Here is a 14,796-nt window from a genome sequence, read left to right as displayed (position 1 = left end):
CAAAGTCATGAACAACCTCCAATTCTTGTATGGAGATGGTAATAGAGGGAGTCGAGTCCATGCCCTGGCCCATGACTTGTGTTTTCTTCAGGCTGATTGTTAATCCAAAGTCTTTGCAGGCCTTGCTAAAATGAAACATGAGTTGTTGAAGGTCTTCAACAGAGTGGGCAACAACAGCTGCATCATCGGTGAAGAGGAAGTTCTGCATGCATTTCAGCTGGACTTTGATCCTTGCTCTCAATCTAGAGAGATTAAACAGCTTTCCATCTGATCTAGTCCAGAGATGCTTCTGTTGCAGTTCCAAAAGCGTTCTTCAGCATGACAGCAAACAGGGTTGGCATGAGGACACTGTCCTGTTTCACTGCACTTCGGATGTCAAAGGGATCTGATGTTGAGCCATCAAAAACTACGGTGGCCTTCATTTCCTCATGAAAGGACTTGATGATGTTAAGGAGTCAAGGTGGACATCCAATTTGGGGAAGTATTTTAAAAAGGCAGTCCCTGCTAACCAAATCAAAGGCCTTTGTAAGATCTTTGAAGGCCACAAAGAGTGGCTGTCATTGTTCCCTACATTTCTCCTGCAACTGTCTGGGGGAAAATACCATGTCAGTGGTGGATCTATTAGCTCGAAATCCACACTGTGATTCTGGATAGTCTCTGTCTGCAAGCACCTGGAGTCTCTTCAGCACAACACGGGCAAGCAGCTTCCCTACAACGCTGAGAAAAGAGATGCTATGATAGTTATGGCAGTCACCCCTGTCTCCTTTGTTCTTATACAATGTGACGATGTTTGCATTACAATGGAACTATTGGCTGAAATCCTGTTGCTGAGCATAGGAAGTTGCAACTGGACTAGGCCCATTGAATCAGTGGAACTTACAGAGCAGTTGATTGACCAGCAGTCCTTTCGTGTTTTCTGCCCTTTATTTATTCATTCATTTATTTTAAAAACCTCTTACTTCTCCCTTAAAAATGCATGGAGGAAAAGGAATAACTCCACAATTTTATTTTGACTCCTAGTGACGAAACACTTTACACCTCGATATATGCCATCTCCTGCTTCTCTCTCTCCCTGGCTCTTTACTTTCAACCAGCCCAAGTATAGCAACAAAACTTATCTTCGCTGGGAAAAGCTTGCATTTCTAATCATATGTTTAGAGAGAGCCACTCAATTCAGAGAGGTGCATAGGGAGCAATCTGATTTCTTGTGTTCTTTAAAGGAGCTGCGGCTTGTTTTGGCTTTTGTCTGCACTCCCCTTGTTCTCTTTCACTGCTGTTTATCAGGTCCTGTATGAGGTGATAGGCACCTTCTGCAGGGAGCAAAGAAGGAAAAGAATTGCCTCTCTCTGTGAGGAGGAGGAGGAGGAGGAAGATCAGATTGCAACAGGAGCAGCAAACTCCTTCCTGACTGGGTTTTCTGCCAGGTGGCTGAGGTTGGGCAAACTTGCCAGAAGGGGAGGAAGTAGAAGGAAGTCTGGAAGAGCTGAGATGGAAGCTTGAGTGTGTGTGCGTCTGTGTGTGTGTGCATGAATGTGTGTTCAAGTCTGAATAGGAAAAATCTACTCAGGTAAACCACACCCATTGCTCTTGTACTGCTGTGTCCCAACCACGTCACGAAGATGGAACATAGCAGGAAGCTGAGACATAAAAGCACAATATCTTTGGCAATGTGGGACATCTTTTTTTAGTTCCAAATGTTATTCTAGTGGAAAATGAACCCACAAGAAGACTCCCCCAGAGATCTATGCCTTGTAGGTTAAGCTTGTGTTTACCTCAAGATGTCCAACTGAAAAGCAAAAGATGCTGAGCAAAAGACACATAGGAAAGGAAAACACTCTGCTGAGAAAAAGGCATTTTCACCACTCAGGTGAGCACATGTGCAAAATACATGACAAACATATTGTCTACTTTGCAAGTTCCTCTTTTTGCACAGCATAGAGATACAATTTGCAGCCCTATCACTTGCAACAAACTATTTTGGATCAGAACTATCTAAAACACGGAAATGGCTTTAGGCTGCAACCATATTATAGCCCATGCTCCTCCAAATGTTGGCACTGTACAGATACACTGGACCAGTGGTTCTTAACCTTTGTTACTCTGATGTTTTTGAACTGCAACTCCCAGAAACCCCAGCCAGCACAGTTGGTGGTGAAGGCTTCTGGGAGTTGCAGTCCAAAACTCCTGAGTAACCCAAGGTTAAGAACCAGTGCACTGGACTATAGCTCTCATCATCCCTATTTTGTATGGCCCATTGGGTAAGGGTGGCATGCGTGAACATGCCAGATTCAAAGCAATGGATTCGCGAAGGCTTTCATGGCCGGGATCTAATGGTTGTTGTGGGTTTTTCAGGCTTCTTGGCCGTGTTTTGAAGGTGGTTCTTCCTAACGTTTCGCCAGTCTCTGTGGCCGGCATCTTCAGGGGACAGTTTGCTGTCCTCTGAAGATGCCGGCCACAGAGACTGGCGAAATGTTAGGAAGAACCACCTTCAGAACACGGCCAAGAAGCCCGAAAAACCCACAACAACCATCAAAGCAATGGGTTTTGGCTTTCATACAAATAGTGTTGCATGAAAGATTCCCTCTTAGTTTTCTCATAAAATGACATTTGTTCCCCGGCTAAAAGCTGTTGCATATCTATAGAAAATGTCACCTTCACATGTTATTCTTTACCAGGAACAGTGACAATATTTTGCCTGGGAAATTAAGAAATGGGTCCACTTACCTCAGGGCATGCATTCCATCCCCTCATTAGCAATGAGGAGATGGGTTTGGGAATTGAATAGCCAATTGGAGGCCTGATGTGATGGTAGGCCATATCTGCAGCAGCAGCAGCTGTAAATAAGAACATCACAATGAGACAAATTATTGTGCATCCAAAAATGCAGACTAGCTAAAGAAAGCCAGCAATTCAAGTTAGTCCTCAGGAATCTGAACCAACATGCCAGTTACAAGATAACGTATTTTATATGGCTATACTGTGATGAAGATGACCTTCATTACATAGGGTGTATTTTGCCTTTCTGTACAACAGATCCATTTCAAACTGAACAGGATGTAATGAGGCTATAATGTAAGGTTCTAGTATGAGGTACTATTTGGAGAAAAGAGAATAAATGCCTCTCAATCGAAAGTGAGCTATGGATGAAGGAAGTTTCCAAAGTAATCAACATGTAATGTGAGAGAAAGAATCAGAAAGGAGTATCATTCTGAACTAGTGAAGCTAAAGGGAATACAACTATTCTACTTACAGATCTGGGATAAGGAAACTCTGCCTTGGGAAACTGTGGCCTTTCTAATATTGATTAACTATTGTTCCCATAATCCATTGTCAGAATGTATTAATATAATGAATGGGTGTGTCAATCTAAGCAGAATGACAGGATCCTGGACATATCCCTGGTTTTGCATCCTTTTCCAGACTATCAGAAACACCAGAGTTGTTTCAGCTGCTGTATCAGGCTCTCTTTTAAAGGATATTAGAAACACCAAAATGTGATTTTTTTTCAAACAACAAAACAACAAAAGTAAAAGAAGCACAGTCCCAAACTGAATGCTACATATTGTACACTATGCCAGAGCAGGAGTTGCTTGTATGAAAAGTGAAGCATGCAAATGTTTCTTTGAAGTCAAATGAGTCAGGAATAAAGTATCAGCTATCTTTTATCAGTTAAGGCAGAAAATCCACTACACAAAGGAGGCAGCTCAAGATGTACAACAAATCCAAGAATAAAATATAAATAAAATATATAATATCACCACATGGATTCATCTTTCTATTGACCCCCTGGACAAACATATTGAAATTCCACTACGTAAACCAAGATGGTAAAGGCTATACCATGCTCCTACCATTTGCAGTTCTCCTTCTCTTTCTCAGCAGAGATCATGAATTACATCCCTTTCCTAAGTTTTCCAGATTCACTGGGCTGAAACAAATAATCTATAGTGTTTGCACCAGCACTGTGGAGCTCCTTGGAATATTGCTGGAGTAGTCCTCTAGATGCATGAGCCTGAAGAGATTATTGCTGCATGGGAATGCATCTATGATAGTCTGCAGCACAGCAAATCAACATTCTACAAGACAATTCTAAAAATGGGGGCAGCCAAACAAAAATTATAACCTTGAAACTGGGTTTTGGATCAGCACCAAATCTAGCATAGTTCTAGCAAACAATCTATTCTTTGCTGTTATTTAGTCATTTAGTGGTGTCCAACTCTTCATGACCTCATGGACCAGATCATGCCAGGCTCACTGCCTCCCAAAGTTGGGTCAAATTCATGTTGGTAGCTTCGATGACACTGTCCAACCACCTCATCCTCTGTCATCCCCTTCTCCTCTTGCCTTCACACTTTCCCAACATCAGGGTCTTTTCCAGGGAGCCTTCTCTTCTCATGAGATGGCCAAAGTATTGGAGCCTCAGCTTCAGGATCTGTCCTTCCAGTGAGCACTCAGGGTTGATTTCCTGCAAAATGGATAGGTTTGTTCTCTTTGCAGTCCAGGGGACTCTCAAGAGTCTCCTCCAGCACTACAATTCAAAAGCATCAATCCTTTGGAGGTCAGACATCTTTATGGTCCAGCTCTCTTTTTCATACATCACTACTGGAAAAACCATAGCTTTCACTATGCGGACCTTTGTTGACAAGGTGATGTCTCTACTTTTTAAGATGCTGTCTGGGTTTGTCAACGCTTTCCTCCCAAGAAGTAGGCGTCTTTTAATTTCTTAGCTGCTGTCATCATCTGCAATGATCATGGAGCCCAAGAAGTAACCTCTGTCACTGCCTCCATATCTTCCCCTTCTATTTGCCAGGAGGTGATGGGGCCAGTGGTGATGATCTTAGTTTTGTTTTGTTTTTGATGTTGAGTTTCAGACCATTTTTGGCACTCTCCTCTTTCACCCTCATTAAGAGGTTCTTCAATTCCTCCTCACTTTCTGCCATCATCTTTCTTTGTTCTGTTCCATATATGGAGAAGTTTGTGAGTTAAGATTTTTTAAAAAGTAAACCTGTTTCCCCCTTTCAGAAATAGGAAATCTCAAATGATCACAGATTTTTAAAATATCATATAAATTGAAAAGACAATCTTGCTTATCTTGAAGAGAATTATTAACCCTATTTTTTAAAAAAAGACATTGGATGTGTGTAGTTGCACCTTTTATTTTCAAATCATAGCACCGTCATGATCAAGACATAAAATAGGAGGTAATTTTAGTTGTCTTTCTGTAAAAGAGATTTACTTGGGAATAAGAATGAATTTGTTATAGAAAAGAGTTGGATATGGAAAGAGGCAAATGAGCATCTGTAACCTTGTTCACAAGAAGGATGAGAAGAGAAAAAGGCTGGGTATTTGGTCTAAGTATCACCTGCAATTCTCAGCTTTGCCAGGAAACCAGTGTTGTTAAGGTTGAGATCCACCCTGCCACCCCAAACAATTTCTTCACAGGAGAGGATTGTATGTAAGAAAAAGAACATTTGTAATAGTGCATGCATAGTATAAAACAAACATGAAGATTAATAGTTTATTGCTTATGTATTCCACAGCTGTTTCCTATGCAGTCTGTTAATATTTGGCCACTTGCTTGAGAACCCAAATGTACATTGTAAAGCGTGTGCCATTCAAAGCAATGCAGTGTAGATGGACTGCACACTCCTTTCAGTGAGCATCTAGTTGACACCTGAGATTCTTGTTCTAGTGAGGAGTATAGGCATGTAAGGCTATTTATGTACCTGGATCTTCCTAAACGGCAAGTACCTACTGCCATAGTAGAATAAACACTTTTAGCTGCACTTTAAGTAAGGACACCGATACTCATCCCATAGAAGCCATTCTAAACCACACTCTTCAAAGAGGGAATGATTAAGCAGCTTTCAAAAATCGGCTAAATGAGATGCCTTCTCCATGTATAGCCATTGCTATCAGAATCCAAATTTCTAAAGCATTGTGCAATTACTCATGCTTTTATTTAGTATAAATGTCAATTCTAAGGAAATTTCCCAACTAGGAAAATAAATTCCCATGCACTGAATTACCATCTTATCGGGATGAGAACTATTGACTACAAGAAAAATGGTACTCTTTCACATGCTGTGTAATGTATATATAATTCCACAGCATTCTGAGAAGAATGCTGAACTGAACATATTTCTGCCTTGTGGCAAAAAGCTTGTGGTAAAAGCCAAGCATTTAAAATGACACATGGCCAGAGTATATAGTGTTAGAAGGACAGCATGAAATTGCTGTCTTGGGTCTGTAACTAAAAGGTTGGCTCTATTTTTTCTTTTAACCGCAGCATATTCTCATCACAGTATTTGTCACATGCCTAGCTCATTGTGTGCCATCAAATATTCCCACTGGAATCTATTGCTACTGGAATCTACTGCCCAGTTTGTAAAAAAATTAGAATTAGATATATTCAACAGAATGCAATGATAACAGGCAGTAGAAGCATTTGGCTAAATCTGGGCTGATTTAAATTCCATCCGTCCGTCCGTCCATCCATCCCACTGGTATCTTACCTTTCCTCCAGTGAGCTTAAGATGGTGCATATGCTTCTTTTCCTTCCTACTTGTTCTTCACAAAAATTATGTGAAGGAGTATAGGCTGAGAGAGAAGGACTGGCCCAAGGTCATCCAAAGTATTTCACTGGCTCAGCAGGCCTTGAATCTGGAAATCTCAGGTTCCAGTCCATCTCATTGCCTTCATTCTACAGTAGCTCTGCATTTGCAGCTGAAGTACTGCAAAACGTGTGCTTCCAGGGAGCCTTGAGATAATGAGATGTACTGGATTCCAGCATTATCATAAACTATCTCAACATTATGAGACACTGGCTGGAGCATACAAGCAGCAGTTATTGTCAAGGTTTTGAATAAATCTGAAGATAAATCTGAAATCACTATTATTATTTTTTTAATAGCCTGGCTGAAGGAAAAAAAATACTTATCTCTTTCTTACTAGTATTCCTCTATCCTGTGCAGGGAAAGGAGAGCGTCAAGATTTGTCAAGGTTGTCTTGCCGTCTCCTTAACCATTCTCATACATGGATTTGAGGGAGTGATTTCTGCTACTAGTCTTCCTTGAGTAGATCACAGATCACTGTAAAAACAGTGAAAGGAATATATTAACTGCCTGGTTATCTGTCCAATCTCTGGCTTTACTTTTCATTATTTAGTGAACCAACTGGCATTCCTTGATGAATTCTTTGTTGAATAGAAGGCCCATGCCGAGATCCTAACCTATGTTAACTTTAGGAGATCCTGTAATATAGAATCCATTATTCTACATAAGATGTACAACTTTGCATCTATTATTTTAGTTGACCCTCATGATTGGAGATTCTATCTTACACAGCTAATGCCTACATCTTGCAACAGGATTTAGTGCTCTCCAAAAGACCATTTATCTCTATAACATAAAAATTATTTAATAAGGGCTAAGCAAGGGGGTTGTGGGGGTATACCAGTTTAAAACAACCTTTATTTCAGGCTTCTTACATCTATAGTGAAGGGAAGGAGAAGCTTGTAATTAGTACGAGTCTTTTCTTCTTTCATTAAGACAATTCATTTGTTTTGGATCTGATGTCCCTTGGGGAAAAAACAACTAAGATCAAAGTAGCTTGGGGCTGAGAGTGTAGCAAAATAGGTTTCCTCTGATGTTGAGACTCTCAATGGTTTTTATCTATTGTAAGCTATTTATATATTAATATTATACGTTGAAATCCTGAGAATGTTTACTCTGAGATAAATAGGAGGACTGTGCAAGTTCAACAGGATGTACTCTTTTGAAAGTGTGAGAATTACATTTCTAAATGTATTTGTGCTCAATGGCTTGCATAGATCAGCAGATGAAATTATGCATTTGAGTCACTCTCCCTTATGACAGGATTGTGAAAGGAAATGACCTAAAAGCAGTTAAATGGCTTGTAATCAGAGAACTGCCATAGTCGTGGTAAACAATATGACCGTATGCTTGGCCAATGGTTAGAGGGAACTGCAGGTTCACCTTCCCTTTTGTTTTTGTTTTTTGTAGGTATGATGCTTCCACAGCAGTTAGGTGCCAAGGGAAAAGGTTAATGATAGCTATATCATGTCCATGTAGAGCACACTGCAAAACACATTCCTCAGCTGCCTTTCACTGGATGCACTTCTGCAAGTCATTGCATCAATCTCCTTTAACGTATCTCTTTATAGATATGGCAGGTTGCCCCATCTCAGTTGTAGCATCATCTTCAAACAAATTAAACCTATCACCTTTACTTCTGCAATGACTTGTCATCAGCAACCAGTAAGACTATTTGGGCCCTTTGGTAGCTGGTCATCATTTCTCAAAGGAGGCAAGGAGAAAAGGATGAAGCGTTGGAATAAAGGAAGTGATAGCTGCTTTGAATAATGAGTGCTCTTTCTAGAGCTCTTTCTCCTCATTTACCTCTGTCTTTCTTCTTCCATTCCCCCCTTTCACCTTGATGCAACAGTTTCTGCACAGAGCTTGTGAAGTTACTACAGTATTGAAAAAATTAAGTACATTTATAATTCTAAGGGCCCCAAGTAGTTAGTTTCCATTATGGTACAATTTAAGTAATTATTTAATTTCCTGTTTTTTGAAAGGAACTAGAATAATTACTTTTAGTTACTTTTAGACCAAGCAGTCGCAAGATCGAATCCACGTGACGGAGTGAACTCCCGTCGCTTGTCCCAGCTCCCGCCAACCTAGCGGTTCGAAAGCATGCAAATGCAAGTAGATAAATAGGGACCACTTCGGTGGGAAGGTAACAGCGTTCCATGTCTAAGTCGCACTCGCCATGTGACCATGGAAGATTGTCTTTGGACAAAACGCTGGCTCTATGGCTTGGAAATGGGGATGAGCACCACCTCGTAGAGTCGAACATGACTGGACAAAATTGTCAAGGGGAACCTTTACCTTTACCATTTTACTTTTTAAAAAAGCATCAAAGTGTTACAAGCTGATGGCTTGGCGTGCGAAACACAGTTGTCACTTGTCTATTTTACTCTTGCCTCAAGGTTCACAGTGAAGCACAGGAAATAACATGAGAAATAGCACAAGCCAACACTTGCACCTTGTGATATTCTTCTTCTACCCATATAATATGCCCACACGCTATCACTCTAAAGGGAACTAAAAAGTTGCAGTCATATCACACAAGAAGTGAAGTTACCTCTTGCCCTTTTAGCAACAGTGTGTCATGTTACTGGGGGGGAGGGGAAAACTAATTCTAAGTACATAGTTACTTCTGACCTTTATCTCTACAGGAGCTTGTTTAATCTACACAAATTTTCAGAATGAAGCTAGTGCACATCTGATTTCAGTGATGTTCTCTGTTTATCCAAGCATAACTGCCATCTTCCCCTCATGTTATGAAACAGGAAAGCTGTAGCTGATTCCTGGTATATTCTTCATTAATCACAGTGTTTTAAATCTAATCAGTCTCAATGTGTAAGCTCACGGCCATCTAGAGATAAATACAGCACTTACCTTCTGGTACAGTCACAAAGAAGCTAAAAATGAATTTATATCCAAACCCTGAGTTAGAAATTTCATATCTGAAACCAAGCCAAACATTCAGCTTTGTGGCACGATTTGAGATGTTGAGTTTAACTGCAGTTTGTTCATATTAGTTCTAACACTCCTGTTCTATTCTAATGGGTTTCATTACATGATCATTGCAGAGAGTTGGACATTTACCTATCCACTCTTTATGCCTCTCTGGTCTTGTCTTCATGGGCCAGCTGACCTTTTTATATCCACAGAGTAATGTCCATATTAAAAAAGAGCTACTCTGCCATTCCCAAATGGTTTATTCTTTCAGGTTTAGACTAGTCATTAAGTGCAATCCATCTTCAAAACAGATCTTTAACTACCCAATACAGGGTGCATCTGATGGATAAACACTATTGCAGCAGTCTAATTGGTTGGCACTTAGTGCTTAAGGGATGGGTTGTTACCTTTTGTTCTATTATGCCTCTACTATAAAATCTAAACCGCTTCTCAGCCACATCACCTACTCACTCTTCTCTTCTGTTTAATGCACTTGTTTACCATCTTCCCATCTGGCTCCCTCTGCTATTTTTAAATGGCGAAAAATCCATCATGGCTTTAATACTCTGGCCAGGTGCATTTCTTTTCAAAATTGTCAAGATTCATGGTCCAATGATATTTTGTGGTTAGCAGTTGTATTTTAAGAAGCTAACATATATCTCGAAGACATCAAAGTACAGTTTCCCCCTTTACTTCTAGATCTTATTGGAAAAGACATAGACCTTATTAGATAAGGGAGTATCTGGTATGGGACAGAACACAAAACATACAAGGATCTAACAATTTGGATTATAAAGAAATTCTGTGTGGGAAACTTGGCAGGCAAAGGTGGTTCATGACGAAGAACAAATGTCATAATCAAAGACCCCTTAAAAGTCCACTCTCTAAGTGCCAATACACTGTCTTGTTTTTCACTCCTTGCTATGTCATTGATAGCACATGCTGACTGAAGGCCAAACTAGATGTTATAGATGGCTTACCTCTGGGCATAGGGGAAGCTCCGGGGTTGGGAGTGCTTTACCCCACGCTCCCAGAAGCAGATAAGGCAGAGAATGTTGCTGTGCTGCACGTTGCCAGGCCAGGGGGGGGCAGGAGGAATGAGGAGGCCTTATTTAGGGCCGTCCCATCCCACCTTTGGCCTCTTTTGATTAGGTGCATGACCTGCCTGCCAGCCCTGAGAAACCCAATATGAGACCAGCTGGTCACCGCATAGGGCCAGATAGGAATTTTTGACCCAGCTCACCAGATTGGTACACTGAATGGAAAATAAGCAGGGGAGTTTTTTGCCTATCCCATACTGAATTTACCCTTGGGTGTTGATGGCTAGACTGGTGTTGGGTTGTAATTAAATAGGTCACACTGGCAGGTAATGCAGAAGTGTTTTTGCTGAGTTCCCAAGGGGCATCTGGGAGGTGCTAGGGTGCCATCTAGCCTCCTGACACTGCGTATCCCAAGATGATGATGCTGGGAGGAGGGATGTGAGGGAGGAGGGCTTTCCTAGGCTCTAGGCTGCTTGGGATCATGAGGCTTGGCAGCTGGTGCACTGGAGAGCCCATCTGATTCTTCAGTAGCCAGAGTCGGGCCATCTTAGGGACAACATGACTTCGGGGCTTGGGATGCAACTGTTTAAGGTTGGAGTGGAGGTCCAGTGGGGCCCCTGGCTCCAAACCAGGATTCCACACTATGGCAGGCCCCTCTTCCATTGGGAGTTCTGAGTCAAACATTTAATAAAGTTGTGGCTCTAGTTTCAACCCATCACGTGTGTCTTGCCTGTTCATTCTGGGCTGGGGGAGCAAAGCACATTTAACTGCAGTTGTGTTTTTTTAAAAAAGGAATTGCACATCCACATATGGAGTTGGGGAGTGGAGGAAGTGGGGAAGGAATGGGCAGAGGTGAAGCCATGGTTTTGGATCCTGAAATTCCTGGAAATTCACAGGGTGCCTCCTGCACATCAAGAGGCTTCTCTTTTATCTTAAGCAATTCACTCTTATTAAGTCAAAAGTAGTTCAAGGGGGAGATGAATGTGGTATGTGGGGAAAGGGCATGCAGACAACAGATGGGGGGAAAGGGGTGACTTGTGCTACCCAAAACATTGATGTCTCTGTAAAGTCTGGAGCAGAAAAAAAAACTGGATTGGTCACCATTTTGAATGGCAGTGACATGTGATACAACAGAGGTCGCTGTGGATTCCATCCATTGTCTTCTGACAGTCTAGTTTCAACCAATAAAATACAGACCTCTAAGATATTTCTAAGTAAACAGGCATGGTCAAGCATATAACCAAATAAAGAAACCTAATTTCAAAAATCTTAAAACCAAAGTCGAAGACTAATCTAAGCATCTGACTTCTAAGTAGTTCATTGTAGGGCATATAGTTTTAAAAGCCTTGAAAAATCAAATCCAGAAGGTAGACTGTGTCAACATTTTATCCTCATCAGTACAAAGAAATGAAAGAAATAGAAAAGAAAAGGCTTAAGAATGCAAACATTAATGCTAGCAAAGCAGTATTAGTGACATTATGTCCTGTGAAGACACAAATAAAATAAAATCTAATGGTTATGTTTTATGGGGGGGGGGAGTAAAGAAGCCCAAGCAAATTATCATAGTAAAATCATCATAATTCCATAAATTGCTGAAGAAAAGTGAATTCAAGTTTAATAAGATCTCGGGAGGAATGAGAAGCGGGGAATTTTCTGCTTTTACCAACAAAGTACAAGAATAAAGGTTTGATAAATATATAGAACTTTAAATGTATCAGAGGAATAATGGCTTTGAAAAGTTAAGCGCCTTGGCTGTCTCAAATAGAGAAACGGAATGGATGGCTGTTGCTCAAGACAAGGGAAGCTAATTAGTGAGAATCAATGGATTCATTCTTAGAAAAGGAAGATTCAGGGGATTTCTTCAGACTGCAGGCTTCTAGGGTTTAGAAAAGCCTGGCTGTGCTGAAGGACTTGACTGCTAATAACAACAACTGGGGACCTGAGGAAACTTTGGGGAGGGGGGATGAAAAGGCAGAGGGGGAAAAGAAGTCCCTCTTGCCCTTCTCTTGAATGCTCCTTCCCCCCCCTCTCCCTCTCTCCCCACCATGCCTATACCCTACAAATCCCCGGTCTTGAGCCAATTCACAGCTGTGTGCTGCTTTTACTAGGACCTTCTCAAGTTCTGTGGATATGTGACTGCAGCATGTTGTATCTAAAGTGCAGTTTTAAGAGATCTAGCCCAGTTAAAACTCAGAATGTGAATACTGTACACTGTCTTACTACACCTGAAATAACAAAATACTCCATCCATCCATAACTGAAAAGAGAGCTTGGAAATTTTACTTTTGGGACTCCATTTCCCATAAGGCCCCCACCAGCACAGTCAATGGTTATGTTTGCTGGGGCATTCTGGGAACCATGGCATTAAAATGTGACTTTCCCAAACTCAGACTAAAAATGCCATTTTCAAAACCAAATTCAGATACTACCCGGAATGAAGTTCTCTTTTTTCCTCCTCCTCCTCCTCCTCCTCCTCCTCCTCCTCCTCCTCCTCCTCCTCCTCCTCCTCCTTCTTCTTCTTCTTCTTCTTCTTCTTCTTCTTCTTCTTCTTCTTCTTCTTCTTCTTCTTCTTCTTCTTCTTCTTCTTCTTCTTCTTCTTCTTCTTCTTCTTCTTCTTCAAATTCTAGCTCTAAGAATCCCTAACCAACATTACCAATGACTGTGCTTGCTCTAAAGTAATGGGGTATATAACGCAAAAACCACTGAGCTGATTATAGCTCTGTGGGTTGGAGCACCTGCCTGCAGAGCCAGAGACTGGGAGGTCAAATTCTTGCTGTATCTTCTGGGAGAAGGGCTTGTGATAGATGATGCTACTGTACCTTAGTACCTGTGCGGCCTTTGGCAAATTGCCCATTCCCAGATTGCCACCAGAGAAAGGGACTGGTAAACCACCTCTGTTTAATTCATATCCCTAGAAGGGTTTTTCTTAAACTGGAATTTACTTGACTGCAGTCAATCTGTGTTTTAGTCCTAAAGCTTAATATTAGGAGACATTACTATACACCCTATCTTGTAATTCCTGCATTAAGTGGTCAGTTGGACCAGATGGTCCCTATAGACCTTTCACTTAGTGAAAATCTTATGACTCTATGAATAGCTAAACTGAACATGTTCCTGGTGCATCAGAACAGATTCAAATCAATTGCACTTGCAAATTTGGCTCTTAGAATCATACAGCAGCAATTGTGTGGCTGTGATGTCGCACAGAGTCTTAAGGAACACTGGAACCAGCTCAAGATTGTTCAGCTGCCCAAGATGGAGTAATACATGATGGTTAACCATACCCAAATCAAGGTACATAAAGCCAGCTAGGAGTGTGGTTACACTGTTGAAATATACTGGTAGGTGGAGGGAGGTTTGACATCAATTTAAAGTCACATGGTTTTTATGTTGGTGTGTGCATCTTCTTTCTTCTTGCCGGAAGAAATATCAACAACCTCTGAAATGCAGATGATACCACTCTGATGGCAGAAAGTGAGGAGGAATTAAAGAACCTTGTAATGAGGGTGAAAGAGGAGAGTGCAAAAAACGGCCTGAAACTCAACATCAAAAAAAAAAAAAAAAAACCCACTAAGATCATGGCCACTGGTCCCATCACCTCCTGGGAAATTGAAGGGGAAGATATGGAGGCAGTGACAGATTTTATTTTCTTGGGCTCCATGATCACTGCAGATGGAGACAGCAGCCACAAAATTAAAAGACGCCTGCTTCTTGGGAGGAAAGTGATGACAAACCTCAACAGCATCTTAAAAAGCAGAGACATAACCTTGCCAACGAAAGTCCGCATAGTCAAAGCTATGGTTTTTCCAGTAGTGATATATGAAAATGAGAGCTGGACCATAAAGAAAGCAGACCGCCAAAGAATTAATGTCTTTGAATTGTGGTGCTGGAGGAGGCTCTTGTGTGTCCCCTGGACTGCAAAGAGAACAAACCTATCAATTCTAAAGGAAATCAGGCCTGAGTGCTCACTGGAAGGACAGATCCTGAAGCTGAGGCTCCAGTACTTTGGCCATCTCATGAGAAGAGAAGTCTCCTTGGAAAAGACCTTGATGTTAGGAAAGTGTGACGGCAAGAGGAGAAGGGGACGACAGAGGATGAGATGGCTGGCCAGTGTCTGCGAAGCAACCAACATGAAATTGACACTACTACGGAAAGCAGTGGAAGATAGAAGGGCCTGGCGTGCTCTGGTCCATGGGATCACAAAGAGT

At 41.3% G+C, this 14,796-nt stretch overlaps 1 protein-coding gene across 1 annotated transcript in view; it reads right to left on the bottom strand.

Moving 5' to 3' along the window:
• The window catches only part of TNNI3K (TNNI3 interacting kinase), a 224,219-nt gene that overhangs the window by 59,666 nt on the left and 149,757 nt on the right, over positions 1-14,796 (bottom strand). The window contains exon 21 of the mRNA XM_020794679.3: positions 2,725-2,834. Within this exon, the coding sequence (XP_020650338.1) occupies positions 2,725-2,834 (110 nt within the window). The remainder of the gene's footprint in view (positions 1-2,724; positions 2,835-14,796) is intronic.

This window comes from Pogona vitticeps, chromosome 4 (assembly GCF_051106095.1).
Source record: "Pogona vitticeps strain Pit_001003342236 chromosome 4, PviZW2.1, whole genome shotgun sequence".
Lineage (NCBI taxonomy): Eukaryota > Metazoa > Chordata > Lepidosauria > Squamata > Agamidae > Pogona > Pogona vitticeps.
This window is presented reverse-complemented; position numbering and strand designations above follow the sequence as displayed.